Raw genomic sequence first — 24402 nt, 5'->3', positions numbered from 1 at the left:
AATATTTATATAGTAAGTATGTCTTAATGTTCATATTGAAAAGTACACTATATGTTACTTTATTTGTGCATCTCTAAGAGGTCTGTGAGATTCCAAGTTTCTACTGACCATATGGGATTGGATTCCAAGAATGTTTCTTACTTCTTCCCATTCTCTCTCTCTATTTGTTTCTCTGAAATCTCTCTAAGATATTCTGAAACCTCTAAGATATTTTGAAACCTATTATTTCTTATTTATTCTCTCTTTAAATATGGCATCACCCAGGTACTCAAGCTAAAACCTATTATTCTCTGAATAAATAAATATTTTTTACCCAAGAAATATTTCAGAGGCAATGGTGGGCATTAATAGGCTATAAGCCACTCAGTCTTCATTTTATTTTTATCTTGTTTTCTAATTATGGGTATATTACACTTGTAATGAACTAATTTGTTAAGGTGCTATATAAATATACCCTTCTGTATTACATATGTGATATGGTAGTTACTTATATTATAAATAATTTTTTTATCTTGCTAGGGAATACAGTGTATACTAAAGCTAATTTTGTCTATATCCACTTAAAATCAAGCTGAATTTTAAGGAAAAGAATGTTAAGTATTCTAATTTTTGAATTCAATAGTCAGAAAATATTATCTTGCCTCATCATTTTATCTTTGTTATTCAATTGTACACACAAACCTGACATAATTTACATTTTCTGACATTCTCTAATAATAAGATAACTGTGTAAATTTAAATTATTTCATTTTATTGAGTTTAATTAGCAATATTTTATATTTAAATTAACTGTACATTAAAAATATGCCACACATGAAACAATCCTGTGCCATCTAAAATTGCTATATCAAAATGTTTTATCTCCTTCCTCTTATCAAAATTAATTCTTTAAGTCTCAAGCTCACCCTAGGTATGTTTCTTTGCAATGTAATATTGTAAATTCTACTCTGTTTTCTTGTGCTATCCCTGAAGGCCATGCTAGCCTATGCAATCAGGCTAATGGCCGGTACCTCAGCTTTGTATGATGAAGGTCAAGGTAGCCATTGGAAATTTTATGAGTTTTCTTTCCTGTTTGTTTGATGCTGTTGGCTGCTGTTGTTTTTTTGAGACAGGGTCTCATTATGTAGTCCCAACTGACCTGGGCAGGCTTCCTGCCTCTGCCTCCTGATTGCTGGGATTGTAGATTGCAGCCATGTACCACTATGCCTGACTGTACCAGTTGCTTGGGAAATGAATATGAATTAAAACAACTAAAAACTAGTCTGGAATAAATCTTTTATTTCTGAAAGTAAAGTAACTGAGATGGTTGGCACCGGACAGACTTGCACAGGAATGGACAAAATAACATTGAGTAGTTGAGTGTGGAACATTGAAGCCATATGTAGTACCAACCTCAGAGACAACTTTGAAATGCTGTCTTGTCATTTAGTATGGATCCATGAAAGACCAGATGTAAGACACAATTCTTTCTGCAAAAGATTTGAGCACTTTTTTTCTATAGTCAACATGCTCTGAAAAACTTTCCAGATCTTCATTGAAATCAAAGGCCCTCACTGATCCTTCTTGAGGAATTATTCTGCAACAAATTCCTAACAATCACAAATTTTCATAAGGAGTTATGATTACAAAGAGAATCATATGAGAAGATTCTATGTCTTCTATTTAGTACCTGTTCTCAGAGATGAATTACTAATGCAGAAGCATTAATGGCTTTTCAGGTAGGATATATCACTGTATTTTCTGTCTTTTGTCCAGTCCATATTTAGAGATATTCTTCTAGGTGGCAAACCTTCAAAAATGAAAGTGCTTTCCTTCATTTTCATATAGCAGGGAGGAGAACAGACATGAAACATAATAGGAAGCTGTGATGCTCCAAAAATATCGCAGGATCGGATGATACGCAAACCTTCACCAAACATGGCACCATGACACCAATCACAGTTGGATGTGCTGATGTGGAAGAAACATCAAGTCAGTATTTAATAAGTGTCTACTAAAGTGAAAACACTGTGACTGATGCTATGTGAAACTCAAAGTTCTATAGAATATGACCTTGATCTCCATTGAGTTTATCATTTAGACGAGGCACTTACCATCAAGTGAAAAATGAAATGCTAACAGAGCGAAACAATAAGGTCAATATATGTATAATACAATTATGTTTTATAAAACAAAAGTATATGTATCTACTCTCTGTCCTGACTCTGTTCCCTTGGAGTTCTTTAAGCTCCATTTGTTATATACATGTGTGTGTGTATATGTGTGTGTATGTGTGTGTATATCTATATATGTACGTGTGTGTGTATTTTTCTCTGCTAAAAATTGTATATATATATTTAAAATAAAATTTGGTCCTTTTACCTATTTTAGGGGTATAGTTAATATTTTTGTGTAACCATCACCAACATCCATCTCAAATATGTTTTTATTTTCTCACACTGACACTCCATACCCATCACATCAAACCATTATTTTCCCAGCAGTATTTGTAATCCCTCCTTCTCCTTCTCTGGCCTCTTTTACTTACAACTCACTTGAGTCACACTTTTTTTTAATGCAGTACTGAAGCATCATGCTTGCTAGGCATATGCTCTACAGCTTGAGCCACACCTCCAGTCTTTTTTGCTCTGGCTATTTTGGACACAGGGTTTCACTTTTTGCTCAGGCTGGCCTGGACCTTGATCCTCCTATTTCATGCTTCCTTTAGTACTTGAATGGTAGGTGTGCACCACTATGCCCAGCTTTCTTTCACTGAGATGGCATCTTGCAAACTTTACTTGCCTGGAACCATGATCCTCCTGATCTCAGTCTCCTGCATAGCCTGGGATGATAGGTGCGTATCACTAGACCCAAGCTATTGGTTGAGATGGGGTCTTGTGAACTTTTTGCCCAAGCTGGCCTCAAACCACAGTCCTCTTATCTCAGCCTCCCAAGTAGGTAGGATTACAGGCATGAGTCACTGGCACCTGGCTCTTGAGTCACTTTTACATGAGAACCTGTCCTTGTGAAATTTCTAAATAGTGTATAAGTAAACAGAAATTCCTCCTTATTCTGCATTCAGCCAGTGTAACTCCCCTTTCCAGAATAACTAAAGCTCATGGTGTGGATTGTACCCTCCAGCTCCCAGACACATGACTATTTCTTAAGTGAATTAAACCTCTTTCATATGTGTGCTCCCTCACTTTGTACTATTTGCTCTTCTGATTTAACAAATGTCTTGAGCAACTTTCCATGTTGATATATTTTTGTTTGACTCCATTCTTATTAATAACATAATTATGTTCCATAGTATGGACATACTATAATTTCATTTACCGTTCTCTTTCTGGTGCACATTAAGCCTTCAATTATCATCCCTGTAACTAACTTTGCCTTCACATGACTCCCACCATTCTCAGTTCCTGCTTTCCAAGAGCATATTATGTCTTTTTCTTTTTTGTTCATGCCTTTTTACCTCCTATCACTATATTCACTATAATTCCCAGACATTTCTCTCCATGTGTATATCACCTGCTATTAATCTGTGCAACAAGTTAATGTCAATGATGGCATTTTTTAGTGTCTAGACTTTTGTTTCATTTAAAATTTCTTTTTCATATTTTCCTGGTCATATTGGTGATCTCTTATTCCTTAACTATTTTTAACTATATTTTAATTATTAAAACACTTAAAGTTATTTTGTACTAGTATCTTAGATTCTCAGAGATTCGTATCTGTTAATTGTTTTTGCTGACTTTTATTCTTGGTGGATTGTTTTCTCATGTTATTTGATTTCTTTGAATTATGGGACAATATTCATTTGAACTTAATTTTCTGGAATCTTTGCTGTCTAAATTGAGGATGTTTCTGGCAGGTGAATCCAAATCTTCTGTGCCCACATCTGTTTACCACCTAATCAATCCTTAAATTCTTATCACTTAATACTTTAAGGAATGTTTTTCCCTTGGAGACATTTTGTTTTACTTTGTCATGTGCAATAAAATTCCATGAGCATCGATACCACAATATATTGATACTGAAAACTTCTGGGCCTGATTTGGTTTTTTTGGTGGATCTTTCATCACTTTTCCCAGTTTCTCCAATGGTTATTAGTTTGTTCTGGTTGTCTGCTGTGTTAGTCAGCTTCCTATCACTATTATGAATACTTGAGACAATCAACTTATAAAGAGAAAGGTTTATTTGGACTTGAAGTTTGGGAGATTCCAGTCCATGATTGACTGGCCCTATTGTTTTGGCCTGTGGTGAGGCAGCACACCACGGTAGGAGTGGGTGGCAGAGCAAAGCCACTTACTCATGGCCAAGAAGCCAAAGAGAAAGAGGAAGGGACTGGAATTCTACAATCCTCTTCAAGGGCATGCCCCCAAGACCTAAAGACCACTTACTAGGCCCCACCTCTTAATGGTTCCACCTCCTATCCAACAGCACTACCCAGGAGACCAAGGCTTTAACATATGACTTGAGCTTTTGGGGGACATTCAAGATCCACAATATAGCATCTGTCTTTTATTGAATCAATACTGATAATTTATATGCTCCTGGGAAAACATTTTACATAGGCATACAACAAATATTTGTTAAATCAATAGTCTGAGCACTGATGATGGATATGTAAGGAAAAATGGTTTCATACCATCTGAAGGAAATAAGAGACAGATGTGAGTGGACTGTAAGTAAGTGGAGTTTAAGACCTCTATCAGTAATGACTCCCAATCTGGTCATCCATTCATGATGGGGAGAAGTTGCCCTATGTATGTCTGCTCTGTTCCTGATCTCTATCAAGTTAGAATGCAATAAAACATTTTCCCCTAGAAATAAACAATTTAAAAAAAAAACACTTCTGGGTCCTTATAATTCATAAAAAGACTTATGAAAGATTTTAAATACATTTTTAAATACTCAAAAGTGTGCTTTGGTTAAAAGCACCTTAGAATTTACTCACCTTTTTAGTAACTTTTGAATTTTTGCTGAGATTACATCGTAAAATCGACATAGGTTATTCTTGATAATGAACAAAGCAATAATGTGAGTAAGTTGTAGAGGACTATTCAAAGAATTCTCTGCCCAAAGAGTATGATGAGTATAAGTATTCTCTAAGTGAATTTTTGTCAAGTTAAGCCTTAAAATTGCAGGTGGTAAAGAAGTCATGTAATTCCCATCAATAGTCAGTTTGTCAAGTGATCTGTAAATAAAGGAAACCACATTTTAAAAGATATCAACCTAATTTATAATATTGAAGTAAAATTCTGCTCCAGGGTTCTTGAAAATTGGTATCAAACTTAGTTGCAATAAAACATGTATTTCAATATTTCCTTAGAATAAAGAGAATTTACTTATAAAACAACTGAACCAATATATTATAATGTAAATAAGAGCATTTGTGCGAGTAGCATAGTCAAAATCCACAAACACAGAGAGATAAATGAATATAGTATGGTATGATGATATACAGAAAAATGTTTTCATAGACAAATTGAACACAAATATACAGTTTTTCATTCAAGCCTAATAAAAACAGTACAATTTTATCTGATCAAAATGTCTTATGCATTATTTTATACTTTGACTTTTAACACCCGGGTCCATTTAGTTTCTACTGTGTCAATTGCTTCTTATAATCCTTGCTCCTGTATTTAAAAAGAAGCATGTCTGATTTTCTCATTTTCACTTGTCTCAGTATTGTTTTCTTTAGTCACTTATCTTCTTTCTAATTAGTGCTATAAGCAGACAGACAAGTGTCTGTTCATGAAGGACATATAAAAATCAAATCGAAGACAACTTGTCAAACACATTATAGTTGGCCAGGCTGATACATGGACTTTAGTAGAGAGCAGCAGGGGCCTCTGACCTCTCCTGGACGGTCTAATCTCAGATCTCAGAGCCCCACAATTATGTTCTATAATTGTGACTTGCTAACAATACTAAAATACGAATAAATGGGGTATTTAAAAACAATGAGGCTAGGAGGAAGTCACTGGGCCTGGATTATTCAATCACAGTGGGACTACTGGACCTTTCGTGGTCATGTAAATGTAAGCATGACATCAGGCTCTATTTGGAGAGAACTGGCATCTTCCTGTGTTTGTGGATTTTGACTGAGCTTTGACCACAGGTGAGTTTGGAGGGAAAGTGAGAAAAGGAAAGTAATCTAAGTCTCAAGTTTTGGTGGAGGTAGCAGTGGGGAAGCAGACCATCATGGTGGGGTGTGGTATACAATATTAAGGAAATATGTGTTTGATTATGAATTTTGGAAAAAGAAAGATGGCCAGGAACAGATTAAGAAAACATTATAAAACTCCAAAGTTAACCAGGGAGGGAAAAAGAGAACAAATAGGAAATACTATTCTGAGCAAAAAAAGAAAAAAGGCAAAAAAAGAAAAAGAAAAGAATAGCAAATACAAGGTAAAATGGAAAGCAGAAATTAAATATGTCATTCATAATAAATATGAATTGGATAAATTCCATTAAAATATAAAGATGTCACATGAGAAATCAAGTAATTGATATAAATATTAAAAAATCATTTTGCTGAAGATAAGATTATGTCCTTAGAAAATCAATCAGCTCAAGCAAAGAAAACTCAGAAAGAATTAATAAGAGAATTTGATTACATGATATTAAATTATATTAAAGAAATATACAGCCTTTCCCTATTATGCACTGGCAATAATCAGCTAAAGTTGGAAATAAGAGCAGAGTGTGATGGTGCATACCTGTAATTCCAGCTATGTGAGATGCAGAGATAGGAGGTTCATGGTTTGAAGTCAGCCAGGAAAAAAATGTTAGTGAGACACTATTCTAAAAACAGGTCAGGAATGCCTGTAATTCTAGTTATACAAGAGGAAGGGATAGGAAGATCTTGGTCTGAGGCTGCCCCCATGCAAAAAAGACCCCAGCTGAAAGATAACTAAGGTAAAAATGGTGTAGCTTAAGTATTAAGCATCTGCATAGCAAATGCAAGTCCCTGAGTTCAAATCCTAATACCACCAAAATAGATAATTTAAGCAGAAATAGCAGTTGTTCTTAGCAGCTGCACAATTATAAAACACTTAGGAAAGGTATTTAAGAAATAAGAAGCTGGGTACAATGGCTCACACTTGTAATCACAGCTACTTGGGAAGTGGAGATGGGGAGGATCACCATTTGAGGCCAGCCTAGGCAAAAAATAAGACCCCATCTCAACAAATAGCTAGACACAGTGGGATACACCTGTAATAACAGGTATTCAGGAAGTGTAAATAGGAGGATCGAGGTCCAGGCTGGTCCAGGCATAAACACAAGACCTTATTCTAAAATAAGCAACCATAAAAAGGCCTGAGGTGGCTCAAGTAGCTGAGTGCCTGCCTAGTAAGCACAGGCCCTGAGTTCAAGCCCCACTACCATAAAAATAGAAAGAAGAGAAATGTTTCTAATAGGAACACAATTACAAAACGCTTAGAAAGGTTGTTGAAACAGGAATGAAGTGAGTCACAAATTTTTATGAAGAACATAAAATAAGATCTGAAAAAATTAAAAATACAAAATACATTTTAGAATGGAAAAATTTATTATATTAAAAATATAAATTCTTCAAAATTTTGTTAAATGACAATTACAACTAAAATGTCAAGTTTGTACTTATTTAAAATTTTAAAATCATTTAAAATTTGATGTAGGCGAGCCCATATCAAACACTATGAGAGAGCCACTGACAGGCTCAGAGGGCCAGAGATACGAGGTAAACACCTACTACACAGATGGAGCATGGCTTCTCCTCACCAAGTGAGAAGTATTAATGCTTTAAATTTTCATTTTAAAATGTTTCAGTTTTTAAAATTTTCATTCTTTTCTATTCTTCCTTCTTGACTATATTGGCTTTGCACTAATTATACTGTGTTGTCAAACACTATTATTTGATACACTTTCGTCCATATGCTTCCCCCCACCCAACTTCCTACTTCCTTTTTCCTTCCCTCACTTTCCACTCATTTTACTACCTAATTATTAACTGGTATATTTTCAATAATTTGCAAAGTAATGTTCCCTAGAACACTAGTCCTATAGGTAAAATCTTGCTGGAGTGTAGATTATGTTTCACTTTCTTTAAATATCTGATTTGGGTTTTAGTTGGTGATCTTCTCATTGTTGAGCTGTACCTCCAAGTAAACTGTGAGAAATGGCACATCAAACCAGACACTATTCAGTCCTCCCTAATATTGAGAATACCTAAGCTAGAAGACTACAGGCAATTAGAAGTTCCAACCAATGACTTATACTAAGATGTGCAAATATCAATGAGAGATGCAAGAAATATGAAAAAAACTCAACAATTTGACAGTAATAAATACTGATAGTGTAGCAAATGAAATCTCAAAGAATTAAAAAATATGATTACAAGAAAGATAAATGGGATTAAATAGGGCATGAGTAAATACCTGAATGAAATCCAGGAGAACTCAAATAAAGAGCTAGATGTAACAAACAAGACAATTCAGTCATAAAAAAGAAATTTAACAAGATGTAGAATTTATGAAAAAATAAAACTGAAATTCTGGAAAGGAATAGCTCAATAAGTCAAAAACCTGAGTTAAAGCTCACAAACAGACTGGATTTAGTTGAAGACAGAATATCAGGACTTGAAGACAGGCATATGTATTAGAACACTCAGATGAAGATGAAGAAAAAAATAAAGATATACAAATGGAACAGCATTAAGAGACCAAGAACTAAGAATCTAGAGATATAGAAGAATGTAACTAAAGGCATATAAACCATATTCAATAAAGTAAGAGCAGAAAAATCCCAAAATTGAGAAAGATGATCATCCAGATACAGGAGGCTTTTAAATCTCCAAACAGACAAGAGCAGACATCATATTATTTAAAAACATTATGCACACAAAACAAGAAAAGAATATTGTACACCACAAGAGAAAAGTGCCAGTCACCTAAAAAGGCAACTCCATCAAAATAACAGTAGATTTCTCAACAGAAACTTTAAAAGAAGGAGGGCATGGAATGATTCTCCTACCAGGCACACCTACAATTCTAGGAGGATTGCAGTTTGAGGCTTGCCCCAGCAAATAGTGTGTGAGACACTATTTCAAAAATACCCAACACAAAAAAGGGCTGGTGGAGTGGCTCAAGTGGTAGAGCACCTACTTAGCAAGCGTGAGACTGATTTCAAACCCAAGTACCACAAAAAAGAAAGAAAATAACTCTCAACCTAGATTATTCTATTCAGCAAAGCTATCTTTCATAATTGAAACAGATTAAAATATCCCATGATAAACAAAAACTAAAGGAATTCATTTCTACAAAACCAGTGCTGCAGAAGATACTTAAAGGAATGTTATGGACAGGGAAAGAAAATAAATACAATCATGAAAATGGGGAAAAAATAAATCTTACTAGATGAATACACAGAAAATTAGGAGTAGGAAGATCAAAAACAACTCTAAACACAACAAAATGGCAGAAATCACCACATAACTTTTAATAAAAAGTCTGAATGCCAATGGTCTCAATTCTCCAATGAAAACACACAGATTAGATTAAAAAACAAGATCCAACCATTTGTTGCCTACAAGAAATGCACCTCGATGGCAAAGATAAACACAAGGTTAAAGTGAAAGAATGGAAAAAGATTTTCCAAGCAAATGGAGCCAGAAATCAAGCAGGAGTAGCTCTACTCATATCTAACAAAGCAGATTTCAAACCAAAATTAGTCAGAAGAGACAAAGAAGGTCACATTATATCAATAAAGGGAATAATCTATCAGGAGGATGTAATAATTAGAAACAAATATCAGTACATGAAATTTCATAAAGCAAACACTACTAGATATAAAAACAAGCTAGACCTCAGCATAATAGTGGGTGCTTTTAATATGCAACTTTTACTAATAGAACATCCAGACAAAAAGCCCACAAGGAAGCTTCAGAATTAAATGGCATAAAAAATCAAATAGACTTAAAAGACATCTACAGAATATTCCACCCAACAGCCACAGGATACACATTCTTCTCAGCAGCCCATAGAGCTTTCTCCCAAATAGATCACAAAGCAAGAAAATTAAAATAATTTCTTGTATCTTATCAGACCACAATAGAGTAAAATTAGAAATCAGTAACAAAGAAAACAACAGGAAATACCCAAACATATGGAGACTGGACAAATTACTCTTGAATGATCAGTGGGTCATCAAGGAAATAAGGGTGAAGGATAAAAAAAGTTCTAGAATCAAATGAAAATGAAAACACAACCTATCAGAACCTTTGGGACAGAACAAGCAGTGCTAAGAGGAATGTTTTAGCTATGTGTGGCTACATTAAAATATGAGACAGATCTCAAATAAAAAATCTAACAATGTACCTCAAGATATTAGAAAAACAATAATAAGACAAACCAGAAGAGGTAGATGGAAGGAAATAATAAAGATCAGGGCAGAAATTAACAAAATGAAGATCAAAAGAATAATACAAAGAGTCGATGAAACACAAAATTGGCAAATCCTTAGCCAAACTAACCAAGAGAAAGAGAGTTAGGACTCAAATTAATATAACTAAAGATGAGAAAGGGAACATCACAACAAATGTTGATGAAATAAAGGGAATCATTAGGGAACTCACTGAAAACTCACATTCTGGTGAACTGGAAGAAATAATAAATTTTTAAGTGCATATGACCTACCAAAATTGAAACAAGAGACTATAGACTACTTAAACAAATCTATAACAAGTAACGTAATTAAACAGTAATAACCTGGCTCCCAACAAAGAAAAGCTCAGCACAGGACAGATTCATTGCTAAATTCTACCAGACCTTTAAAATAGAACTAACACTAATGCTCTTTAAATTGTTCCATAATACATAAACAGGAGGAATACTACCAAACTCATTCTATGAAATCAGTGTAACCCTGATACTAAAACTATATAAGGATATAGCAACAAAAAAGCAACAATTCTCAATTAAATATTTTTAAACTGAATTCAACAACAAATTAAAAATTATATGCCATATCAACTTGGTTTCATTCCAGGGATGCAAGGATGGTCCAACATATGCAAATCAATAAACATGATATAGCACATAAACACAATAAAGGGAAAAAAATCACGTAATCATCTCAATGGATGCTGAACAAACCTTTGACAAAAGTCAACATCTCTTCATGATATAAAAGCCCTGAAGTAACCAGGAATAGAAAAAGCATATATCAACATAGAAAAGCTGTATATGATAAACCCATAGCCATATTGCACTAAATGCGGGAAAAGGAAAACCATTCTCTCTAAAGTCAGGAGTGAAACAAGGTTATCCACTTCCCCCACTCTTATTCAATCCTTAGCCAGTACAATAGAGAAGAGAAAGAAATGGAACTGATACAGATAGGAAAAAACTCTTATGCCCAAAAAGCACTTTCAGCAAAGTAGCAGGATACAAAATTGAGATATAAAAGCAGTTGGCTTTTCTATATACTAATAGGGAACAGACTGAGAAAAAAAAATCAAGGAAACAATCACATTCACAATGACCTAAAAAAATTGAATAGCTAGGAATAAACTTACTAAGAAAGTGAAAGACCTCTACAATGAAAACTATAAAACGTTTAGGAAGAAAATTCAAGAAGACACAAGGAGAGTTGTGGAAGTCCCATGAAGGGGTGTACTTCTTTAAGGTACACTGTACACATGTAGGGAATAATCATAATGAAATCCCCTTATATTATTGATGTATGATAATTACAAATAAAATTAAATATTATACAAAAATAAAGCCCTATCACGTTCATAGACTGGCAGAATTGATACTGTGGAAAATGGCTATACTACTGAAAGTAATCTTCAGATTCACTTAATCTCCATAAAAATTCAAATGTTTCTTTCTCACAAAAATAGAAAAGTCAATCCTAAAATTCACATGGAAACACAAAAGACCCTGAATAGCCAAAGCAATCCTGAGAAAAAGAACAATGATAGAGTTATCATAATAATGGACCTCAAATTATACTACATAGACAAATTCACAAAAACAGCATGGCACTGGCACAGAACAGACACAGAGACCAATGGAATAGAATGTAAGATCCAGAAATAAACCCACACAGCTATCCATCTGATTTTTGACAAAGGCACCAAAAGTATGCATTGAAGAAATGATAGCCTCTTCACCAAATGGTGTTGGGAAATCTGGGTATCTACATGTAGAAGAATGAAGCTACACCCCTGTTTCACACTCTATGCAAAAATTAGTTTAAGATGAATCAAACATATTAATGTAAGGAATGAAACTTTGAAACTACTAGAAGAAAACCTAGCAAAGTCCTTGAAGATTTAGGCATAGGTATACCTCTCTGAATGGGACTCCAATTGCTCAGGAAATAACAGCAAGAATTGAGAAATGGGATTGCATCAAATTTCATATCCTTCTGCAAAGAAAAGGAAACAGATAGCAGAATTAAGAGACAACCTACAGAATGGGAGAAAATCTTTGTCAGTTGTTCATTGGATAAAGGATTAATATTCAGAATATGTAAAGAGCTCCAAAAATTAAACACCAAAGAACAAACTACCCAGTTCATAAATGGGTAAACTAATTGAACAGATAGTGACCATAAGAAGTATAAACGGCCAGTAAATACACGGAGAAATGCTCAAGATCCTTAGTCATAAAGGAAATGCAATCACTCAAACCTAAACTGAGATCTCATCTCAACCTAGTCAGAATGCCAACCATCAAGAAAACAAACAGAAAATGCTGGCAAGGATTCCACTGTTGGTGGAATGTAAATTGCTGCAGCCACTATGGGAATCAGTATGGAGGTTCCTTAAAAACCTACCATATGATCCTGCTATATCTTTCTTGGGCATGTATTGAAAAGGATGTAAGTTGGCATACAATAAAGATACTGCATACCCATGTTCATATCAACACTATTCGCAATAGCACAACTATGGAATCAATCTATGTGCCTATCAACCAATGAATGGATCAAGCAAATGGGGCATAATATACACAATGGAGCACTATTCAGCTATGAAGTAGAATTAAATTATGCCATTTACAGAAAAATGAGTTGAACTAGAGAGCATCATAATAAGCCTGACTGAGAAAGACAGCTATCATATGCTTTATCTCATATGTGGAAAATAAAACCCAAAGTAAAATGATTGTTTTAAGAGTAAAATGGGGTCTGTTTGGGGGAGTGGGAACCATCAGGAGGGAGGAGGGCTAAAAGAGAGGGTGAAGGGATAAATATAACATCAGTTACTTCAACCACATGTATGAAAACAGAATAATGAAATCCATAAAAAATTTTTAAAGGGGGGAGGTACAATAAAGAGTAATAGAGTGGTGAATTTTATCATATACATGCATGGAAATATCACAATGAAACCCCTTTGTACAATTAATATATGCTAATAAAAATAAAGAGAACACTCAAGAGATTGTTATTGAAAAATATCCTCCCTAGTAGTTACTATTCTAAAATCATAGCCAAAACAGCATGGTGTTGACATAGAAAGACTCAGATGACTGTCAGCCATTTTTATTAATGTGATAAAGGATTAGAGTTTAGCACTATAATTACATTGTGTATTTTGAGAAATTTATATATGTATATGCTTACTTATTCAAAAAAATTCTAACTAAATGGATGGGAGCCATAAGTACCCACACAGAAAAATGGACAAAAGTATCTTGTTATTCTATTAAACAGTCATAATATTGTCATTCAAATAATTATTGACGATATTAGATCTTAAAAACACTGTACACAAATCATTCAAATTACATTTTTATAGGCTGATAGAGTGGTTCAAGTGGTAGAGTGCTTGCCTAGCAAGTGTAAGGCCCTGAGTTCAAACTCCCGTACTAAAAAAAGTTACATTTTTATAAACTTCTCACACTTCACTTGTTATAGTTTATGGCTATTAAATGAATAAATAACTCAATGTTTTTCATCACTATCATTTCCAATTATCCCTAATGGGACATACACCTTTCTGTGTACTTATTACTTCAAAAAATACCTGAGTTTCTGGATTTCACTGGGAATAGAAGTAATTTCATTGTAGGAAATATCAAGTTCCTCAAGACTGGACAAGGAAAATAACCTTAGATAGAAAGAAAATTCATTGTAAAAAATGATTGTTTTGTCACTGGGAATAAGAAAGAATTATATAATTAAGTAAACTGTTTACAGTATAGAGAAACCAAACTTTTCTAAGGTCTTGAAATTTGTATAGAGTTCTTTTCTTTATGGATGGTACAAATATCATGAAGATCACTAAGAATGATTCTTCTAGCCATTACACTAGCTTGAGATGTTTGAGGTAGTTAAAAGACACCTGAGAAAATTTTAACATAATTTAAACATAGTTTTTCTTAGTTGCTCTATTAGTTTCCTAGGGCTGACAACCATTTTCCAGGTGGCTTAAAATAAGAGAAATTCTTTACAGACTACAGAAGATCAGAAGTCTAAGATTAAGGTGTTAGCTGGGTTGGTTCCTTCTGGAGGTTCTGAGGAGGAAACCATCCCTGGGTCTCTCTTAGCTTCTTCTGGTTGCCTGCAATATTTGATATTTCTTGACTTGTTTCAGCACAACTCCAACCTCTGCCTTTGTCTTTATATATCCTTTTAACAAGGACACCAGTCACTGGATTTACAGCCCACTTCAATTCAGTATAACCTCGTATTAATTTAACTAATTACATGTGCAAAATCCCTATTTCCAAATAAAGTCACATTCTGAGATTTGTATGGACATGGATTTTTCAGGGACACTATTTATGCCAATTGCACTAAGAGTTTCTTTGTGAGAGGGATTAGAAGTATCCACTGTTTTGACTCCATCAAAGAGAAGGGTCTGGTAACATAAGAGAGACAATATTCTGAAAGAGAAAGAGAAGGGCATCAGGAATCATGAAAGAGGTAGGAGAATAGCATAAAAGCACTGAGAAACAGGCAACAGAGAAAAGCAGCAAAGATCCCAAGCCCTTACCCAGCTCCCCAGGAGGGGAAGGGGAATCTGAAGACACAATCACAAGGTAAGCCAGACAGCCTTGGCAACAGACTGGCAAACCTTGCTGCAAGATAAGTCCACATATCCTGCAAGCCTTACATGCAGTGTGGAGATTTGGTGAGTCTGACTTCAGTGTAGAAAGCTAGCCTTGGTGAAGAAAGACATTCTGTTGCTCCATTCATCTCTGAGTGCTGAAGAAAGATGCCATCTCGAGAGAGGGTCTATTGTTTGAGACTGAGATACTCCGGGGGCTTGAAGATAAGAAGCAATCATGGCTCAGGGAGTCTTGGAGCACCCTGCCACACTGTCTGGGTAGCAGATGGCCATGAGAGGTGATCATAGAGAGGAAGAGGGTATGATGTGGTCCTACAGCAAAGTTCAACCAGTTGGGAGCTGCAGCAGTAAAGGGCACAGTAGTTACAGTCCCCTCCCCCTCCCTGGCAAAGAGCAAGTCCCATATCCTAAGGGTCATGGAAGAAACAAAGCACCTAGCCTGTGACTGGCTTAGTACAGCCTCCAAAGCCTATGTCCTGACTGCATGTGTTGGCTACTAGGTGGGTCTGAGGGCCCTGAGCCCAGACCCCCCCCTTGAATTACGTGATATCCACAGTCTCTTTCTACCCATAGGGAGGTGAACTTCTGGGCAGAGCCTGAAAGTAGCAAGGCACACCTTGAAGAACTGCATCACAGTGTGTATTTGCTGCCAGGCAGGTCTGAATGCCTGAAGTACAGGCCTTCCAAACCATATGATTTTCAGAGCCTCCTCTCTTCCCACAGGGAGGTGAAATGCTAGGCAGGGTCTGAAAGTTCTGAGTTTTGGTTCTGAGAACTTCATCCTAGTTTGTGTTTGCTGTCAGGCAGGTATGAGAATCCCAAACCCAGGCCTTCCAAATTACATGATTTCCATAGTCTCCCTCCCCTCCAATCCCCAGCAAGGCAAACTACTATGCAGATTCTGAAAGCACTGAGTCCTACCTCTGGGAACTTCATCCCTGCATGTTTGCTCTAGGTGGGTCTAAGAGCACTGAATCCAGTCATATGACTTCTATATTCTCTTCCCTGCAATGGGAGGTGAAGTACTTGGTGGGGCCTGAAAGTAATGAGACTTTCACAAGTTCTATGTCTAGAACTTGTGTGCCTAGGTCCCTAAGGGCTCCCCTAGACTTCAGAACTCAATGCTGTGTTTGCTCCCCCCACAAATTTGTGATGCATTTGGGGATCACTCTTACACTTGAACACTTGTTACCCCTGGGACACAAACAAGGAATCTTGAAGAGCAAGTGGGAACCTGCCTGACCCACGTGCTGCTGTAAACATCCCTGTTACCATCAGTGTCTTCGCAGAAGGAAAACTGCTATAGGGAAAGCAGGTCAAAAGCAGACAACCAACCCCTTCTGTAAGAGACTCCAGCTAGTTTTTCTTGATCTGGGCAGTGCTGAGGATCAGGTCTGGGTATCCTGAGTATGTGGGCTAATGCATGGTTACTGGGCCATCCCCCAATCCAGTGGTGAAAAATAGCACCTCAACCCAGGCACTACACAGTCCTGCCTGAACACAAAGACTACTTCACGGAAAGACTGCAGGTTATTAAAACCTTCAACCAATGACTTATCCTCAGATGCAGAAATCCCAATTCAGGAACACAAGAAATACGTAAAACAATGCAATATTGCTCCTCCAAAACTAAAAAATCTCCACAGTAATAAATTCTAATGATAGTGAAATGTATGAAATTTCAGACAAAGAATTCAAAAATATTGTAAGAATGACCAATAAAATTAAAGAGGACATGAATAAATGCCAGGATGAGTACAAAGAACACTAAAGTGCTGAATATAACACAGAAGGCATTGCAGGTCATGAAAGAGACATTGAACAAGACATAGAACTTGTGAAAAAAATCAAACTGAACTTCTGGAAATGAAAAGCTCAATAAGTCAAATTACAAAAAAAATCAGTTGGAAGTTCACAGATTGGATCTAGTTTAAGACAGAATATCAGGGCTTAAAGACAAGGTATATGTATTAGAACATTCAAATGAAGATGAAGGAAAACATAAAGAAGTATGAATGGAAGACCTCTGGAACAGTATTAAGAGACCAAGAACTAAGAATCATTGGCATAGAAGCAGGAGAAGAGATGCAAGCTAAAGACACAGAAAACATATTCAATAGCAGAAATCTTGAGAACGAGATGGTCATCTAGGTACAGGAGGTTTTTAGGACTCCAAACAGACTAAACCAGAAAAGGACAACTACAAAGCAAATTACCATTGAAACATTTGGCTTAAGAACAAACAAAGAATATTGAAAGCCACAGAGAGAAGGTCCAAGTCACCTATAAAGGCAAACCCTTCAGAATAACAGCAGATTTTTCAATAGAAACTTTTTTGAAAAAGAGGGTGTGGAATGATATATTTCTAGTCCTAGAGAAAATAGTTGCTAATCTAGAATGCTGTATCCAGTGAATCTGTCCTTCATAATTGAAGGAGAAATACAAGTCTTCTATGATAAGCAAAACTAAAGGAATTCATGATCACAAAACTAGCACTGCAGAAGATACTTAAAGGAATGTTACACACAAAAGAAGATAAATACACTCATAAAATTGTGAGAAAGAATAAATCTCACTAGACAAGTAGATAAGCAAACAAGGAGTAAGGAAGAATCAAACACTACAAAACCCGTGAAATGGGAGGGATTATTACATACCTTTAAATTATAACTCTGAATTCTAATGGCCTCATTTTTATAAACAAAAGACATATATTGGCAGTTTGGGTTAAAAAACATTGTCCATAAGAAATGTGCCTTGCTGGCAAAGACAAACCCAGGCTTATAGTAAAAGGGTGGAAAAATATTTTCTAAGCAAATGGAGTCAAAAATTAAGCAAGAGTAGCTATACTCATATCTGACAAAAAAGACTTCAAGTGAAAATTAGAAGAGACAAAAAAGCTTGCTTTTATAAATGGAATGATCCATCGGGAGGATACAGCAATTGCAAACGTATGCACCAAAACATCAGCATACCCAATTTCATAAAACAAACAGTACTGGACATAAAAACACAGATGGAACTCAGCACAATAATGGTGGGTGCTTTTAATACCCAATGTTCACCAATAAACAGGTCATCCAGGCAAAAAATTTCAACAAGAAGTCTTAGGAATTAAATGACACTATAGATCAAATGGAAAAAACTGACATATACAGAATATTCTACCAAACTGCTACAGGATACACATTCTTCTCAGCAGCCCATGGAACTTTCTTCCAAATAGATCATATGTTAGAACATAAAGAGATCCTAAACAAATACAAGAAATTTGAAAAAGTTTCCTGTATTTTATTAAACCATAAGGAATAAAGCTAGAAATCAAGAACCAGAGAAACAACAGAAGATATCCAAACACATGGAGTCTAATCAATTCACTTTTGAATGATCAGTTGTTCATTAAAGAAATAAGGGGGTTGGGCTGCAGGCATGGATCAAGTGGTAGAGCACCTGCTTTGCAAGCAGGAAGTCCTGAGTTTGGAATGAGAGGAGGGAGGATAAAGGAGAATGATGGTGGGGATAAAGTCAACTATGATATATTGTAAGAAATTTTGTAAATGTCACAATGTATCCCCAGCACAGCAATAATAATAAAAAAAAAGGAAGTCCTGAATTCAAACCCAAGTCCCACTAGAAAGAGAGAGAGAGAAGAAATAAAGAAGGGGGGAGGGGAATTAAAAAATTCCTAGACTCAAATGAAAATGAAAACACAACTTATCATAATTATTGGGACAGAGCAAAAGCAATGCTAAGAGGAAAGTTTATAGCTATGAGTGCCAAAATTAAAAAATCAGAGAGATCCTAAATAAACAATCTAGCAAGGCACCCAAGATCTTAGGAAAACAATAATAACATAAACATGAAAGCAGTAAATGGAAAGAAATAATAATGATAAGGATAGAAATTAATAAAATGAAGAATAAAAGAATGATACATAGTGTCAATGAAACTGAGTTGATTATTTGAAAAGATAAACAAGCTTGACAAACCCTTAGCTAAGTTAACCAAAAGAAATAGGGAGAACATTCAAGTTAACAAAATTAGAGATGAGAAAGGGTACATCACAACAAACACAAATGAAATTCAGAAGATCATTAAGGAATATTTCAGAAGTTTATAACCTAATAAACTGGAAAATCTAGAAGAAATTAATAAATTTCTAGATGCATATGACCCACCAAAATTAAAACAAGAGAATATAAACCACTAAACCACATCTATACTAACTAATGTAATTGGAACAGTAGTAAAGAGTCTCCCAACAAAGAAAAGCCCAGCACAGATCATCAGTGACAGATCACTGATAAATTCTACCAAACCTCTACAGAAGAGCTAACACCAATGCACCTCAAGCCATTCTATAAAATACAAAGGGAAGGAACCTGACTAAACTCATGCTAGGAAGCCAGTATTACTTAACACCAAAACTGGATAAAGATAAAAAACAAAGAAAATTACACAACAATTTCCTTGATGAACACAGATACAACAATTTTCAATTAACTATTTGCAAAATGAATTCAATAACACATTAAAAGGATCAAACACCATGATCAGTTGATTTGATTCCAGGGATGTAAAGGATTGTTCAACATATGCAAATCAATAAACAATACAGCACAAAAACAGAATAAAGGACAAAAGTCACATGATCATCTCACTAGATGCCAAAAAATTATTTGATAAAACTCAACATCCCTTCATGATAAAAGCCCTGAAGTAACCAGGAATAGAAGGAATGTATATCAACATATAAACGCTACATATGATAAACCCGTAGTCATATTGTACTAAACAAGGAAAAACAGAAACCATTTCCTCTAAAGTCAGGAATGAGACAAGGGTGTCTACCTTTTCTACTCTTACTCAGTAAACTGCTTGAATCCTTAACAAAAGCAATAAGGGAGAAAAAAAGTTACAAAAGAGATACAAATAGAAAAGGAACAAGTTGTATTGTCTCTACTTGCAGACTACATAATTTTATAGTTAAAAGAACCTAAAAACTCTTAGAGATTTTTGACTAAGGCACCTAAAACATGCATTGAAGATATGATAGTCTCTTCACCAAATAATGTTGGAAAAACTGGCTATCTACAAGTAGAAGATTGAATCTAGACCCTGTTTCTCACATTATACAAAAATTACTTTAAAATGAATAAAGGATCTTAATGTAAGGCATGGAATTTTGAAAATACTAGAGAAAAACACAGGGCAAGCCCTTGAAGATTTAGGCAGAATCTTTCTGAATAGGACTCCAAATGGTTCATGAAATAAGAGCAAGAATTGAGACACAGGACTGCATCAAATTTCATATCCTTCTGCATAGCAAAGGAAACAGATACCAGAATTAAGAGACAACCACAGAACAGGAAAAAAAATCTTTGCCAATTGTTCATCAGATACAGGATTAATATCTAGAATATATAAAGAGCTCCAAAAATTAAGCACCCAAAGAGCATTCTAATTAATAAATGGGCAAATGAATTAAGCACACATTTCTTTTTTTTTTTTATTTTTTATGTTTTTCATTTTTCTTTTATTATTCATATGTGCATACAAGGCTTGGTTCATTTCTCCCCCCTGCCCCCACCCCCTCCCTTACCACCCACTCCACCCCCTCCCGCTCCCCCCCCTCAATACCCAGCAGAAACTATTTTGCCCTTATCTCTAATTTTGTTGTAGAGAGAGTATAAGCAATAATAGGAAGGAACAAGGGGTTTTGCTGGTTGAGATAAGGATAGCTATACAGGGCATTGACTCACATTGATTTCCTGTGCGTGGGTGTTACCTTCTAGGTTAATTCTTTTTGATCTAACCTTTTCTCTAGTTCCTGGTCCCCTTTTCCTATTGGCCTCAGTTGCTTTAAGGTATCTGCTTTAGTTTCTCTGCATTAAGGGCAACAAATGCTAGCTAGTTTTTTAGGTGTCTTACCTATCCTCACCCCTCCCTTGTGTTAAGCACACATTTCTAAGAGAAGTACAAATGGCTAAGAAATATATGAAGAAATGCTCAACACTGAGATCCCATGTTACCTCACTCAGAATGGCTATCATCAAGGGAACACAAATGCTGGAAAAGATACCGGGCTGCGGGGGATGGAACCCTTACACACTGTTGGTGGAAATGTAAATTAGTCCAGTCACTATGGAAATCAATAGGTTCCGCAAAAAGCTAAAAACAGAGCTACCATGTGAATCTTCTATACTTCTCCTGGCCTTATATCCAGTCAGCATACAATAGAAATACCTGTACAGCCATGTTTACAGCAGCTCTAATCATAATAGCCCAACTATAGAATCAGCCTACGTGTCTTTCAACCAAGGAATGAATGAAGAAAATGTGGTATATATATATATACACAATGGATAATTATTCACCCACAAAGAAAAATAATGTTGTTTACAGGAAAATGGATGAATTGAAAATTATCACATTAAGCATAATAATCTAGATTGAAGTAGACAAATATCACATGTTCTCTCTGATATGTGGAATCTGGGCCTAAAAATAAAACAATGGCAGGTGTGTAAAATGGGGTGACTGTTGGGGGTGAGAACCAGTGGGGGGGCTAAAAAAAGAAGCTGAAGGGGGATAAATATGGTCAAAGTACTTCATACACATGTATGAAAATAGGATAATGAACCATTAAATATTGTTTTTAAAGGATGGAAATGGGTCTAAGAAAGAATAATAGAGGTTGTGAATTTGATCAAAGTATCTTATACACATGTATAGAAATACCAAAATGGAACTCCTTTGTGCAATTAATATATGCTAAGAAAAAAATTAAAAAGAGACTTTCTTGGTGAAACACCTTTGATCTTTCCATAAAGATAAGTACTTAAAGTAAGAATGACAGCCGGGTACCAGTGGCTCACGCCTGTAATCTTAGCTACTGAGGAGGCAGAGATCAGAAGGACTGTGGTTCAAAGCCACCCCAGGAAAACAGTTCACAAGACCCTATCTAGAAAATATCCATCACAAAAAAGGGCTGGCAGAGTGGCTCAAAGTGAAGGTCCTGAGTTCAAATTCCAGTACCATTAAAAAAAAAAAAGAAAGATAGAATACAAAGACTCTGTATCATAGACTTACACTGTCACATGTCCTGTTTTCTGGGAAATGGGAGTAGAATTCGTGAAGACAGAATTGCATGACTAAGTATGATATTGATCCTAATCCCTAGTAAACACACCTTACGTGTGTGTTCTTCTCAAATGCCTTTCTATTTCCATACAAATAAAAAACAAAAAATCACTTGCATGATTATTAAGACATTATGAGCACAGTATTTCACTAACTTCCTACTCTGAGCTTGCCATATAAAGGTCCCACGATCTAACCCCAGATTACTGTCCAGCTTGCCTCTCAGTTTCCCCCATATTCCTAAGATCCAGCATTTGTTTGTTAAATCTCCCAGAATAAACCAGTTCTTACATGTTTCCAAATGGCATATGCCATCCCCTAAACTTAACTCTTTAGTCCTTGTCTTTTGACATTTTAAGTCTGAACTCAGATATCACCTCTTTCAAGGAATTCTTTCCAAATCTTCCAGATTTGGGTGAGCTGGCTCTTCTGTGCTCTGTTTACCTCTCTCCCATCCCCTTTCACATTATGCAGTAAATGTCTTCCTTCTAACACTATGGAGGCCAAGGATTCCATTCTACATTTCTGTCTACACGATGCCTTGTACATTGTAATTGCCGAGTAAATCACAGTTGAATGAAAAGGAGTGGCAGTTCCACTCTAAAATCCTTTCCTCCGAGGAACTGATATAGTTGACTAGGAACACAAAAAATAAGCCTTTCAACTCAATTCAGTGGTCATCCCCAACTTCTTACCACCTCTGTAAAGGAAATGCTCATAACATTTGCTCTATTTTTCAATTTAGAAAGAATATTTTACTTTCTTGTCTCAGGTAGTTTCAAGAACCATCTTGTCTTCCCTATCCATCAGCACTTGCAAAGTAGCCTGGTCCCAGCCTTCACTGTATATGATGTACCCTGTTGATTGTGAAGCTGAGTAGGGCTTTAGTGGCAGCACTGAGGAGCTAACTAAGAAGATTCAGAGGTTCTAGACTTGGAGTTTATCTCACCTATATATGATTTTAGAGAGCAAATCTGTCCAGACAATGTCTGTTTAGTCTGATTCGTGACACTCACCAGCACTAAATCTATCACATTTTTTTTTTAGAACATGTAGAGCATTTTTTTCATTATTCATTTATTCACATGTGCATACATTGTTTGGGTCATTTCTCCCTGCTGCCCCTGACCCCACCCTCTCCACCCCTGCTCCCTCCCTTCCAGGCAGAACCTGTTCTGCACTTTTCTCCAGTTCCATTGAAGAGTAGAAATAAGCAATAGTAAGAAAAACACAGCATTTTTGCTAGTTGAGATAAGGACAGCTATACAGAGAGATTCCTAGCATTGCTTTCATGTACAAATGTGTTACAACCCAGGTTGATTCATCTCTAACTGATCTTTATTACACTGGGTCCTGATCCCCTTCTTGTGTTGACCTCTGTCACCTTAAGGTTTCTGTATTAATTCCTCTGGAGTGGGGACATCAAATGCTTTCATGTTTTGGGTTTTCTATCTAACCCCGTACCTCCCGTATATGATCACTACTTATCATGTAACCCAAGTCCTACAACATTGCTGTATTTGCCCTAGATCTAAAGTCCACATGTGAAGGAGAACATATGATTTTTGGTCTTCTGAGCCTGGCTAACCTCGCTCAGAATGATGTTCTCCGGTTCTACCCATTTACCTGCAAATAAGATTTCATTCTTCTTCATGGCTGAGTAAAATTCCATTGTGTATAAATACCACATTTTCTTAACCCATTTGTCAGTAGTGGGGCATCTTGGTTGTTTCCATAACTTGGCGATTGTGAATAGTGCTGCAATAAACATGGGTATGGAGGTGCTTTTGGAATAATCTGTGTCGCATTCCTTTGGGTATATCCCCAGGAGTGGGATTGCTGGATCATATGGCAGATCTATGTTTAGATTTTTAAGAAGCTTCCATATTTTTTTCCAGAGTGGTTGCACCAGCTTGCATTCCCACCAGCAGTGTATGAGGGTTCCTTTTTCTCCACATCCTCGCCAACACCTGTTGTTGGTGGTGTTTTTGATGATGGCTATTCTAACAGGAGGGAGGTGGAATCTTAGTGTGGTTTTGATTTGCATTTCCTTTATGGCTAGAGATGGTGCGCATTTTTTATGTGTTTCTTGGCCACTTGAATTTCTTCTTTTGAGAAAGTTCTATTTAGTTCAGTTGCCCATTTCTTAATTGGTTCATTGATTTGGGGAGAATTTAGTTTCTTATTTCATTGTTTTA

The 24402-nt window shown here is 35.8% G+C and overlaps 1 protein-coding gene across 2 annotated transcripts in view; it reads right to left on the bottom strand.

Moving 5' to 3' along the window:
* Nucleotides 1-1266: 1266 nt before the first annotated feature.
* The window catches only part of Lrrc63 (leucine rich repeat containing 63), a 60115-nt gene continuing 36979 nt past the window's right edge, over nucleotides 1267-24402 (bottom strand). The window contains exons 8-10 of one of the 2 annotated variants that reach the window (XM_074043369.1): nucleotides 14015-14098; nucleotides 4940-5179; nucleotides 1267-1950 (exon numbers count right to left, since the gene is read on the bottom strand). In XM_074043369.1, coding sequence (XP_073899470.1) covers nucleotides 1704-1950; nucleotides 4940-5179; nucleotides 14015-14098 — 571 coding nt within the window. In that variant the 3' untranslated portion in view covers nucleotides 1267-1703. The remainder of the gene's footprint in view (nucleotides 1951-4939; nucleotides 5180-14014; nucleotides 14099-24402) is intronic. The other variant, XM_074043370.1, reaches the window with a different exon arrangement.

This window comes from Castor canadensis, chromosome 10 (genome assembly GCF_047511655.1).
Source record: "Castor canadensis chromosome 10, mCasCan1.hap1v2, whole genome shotgun sequence".
Classification (NCBI taxonomy): Eukaryota; Metazoa; Chordata; class Mammalia; order Rodentia; family Castoridae; genus Castor; species Castor canadensis.
Note: the sequence above shows the minus strand (reverse complement) of the source record. Positions and strands in the feature narration are given on the sequence as shown.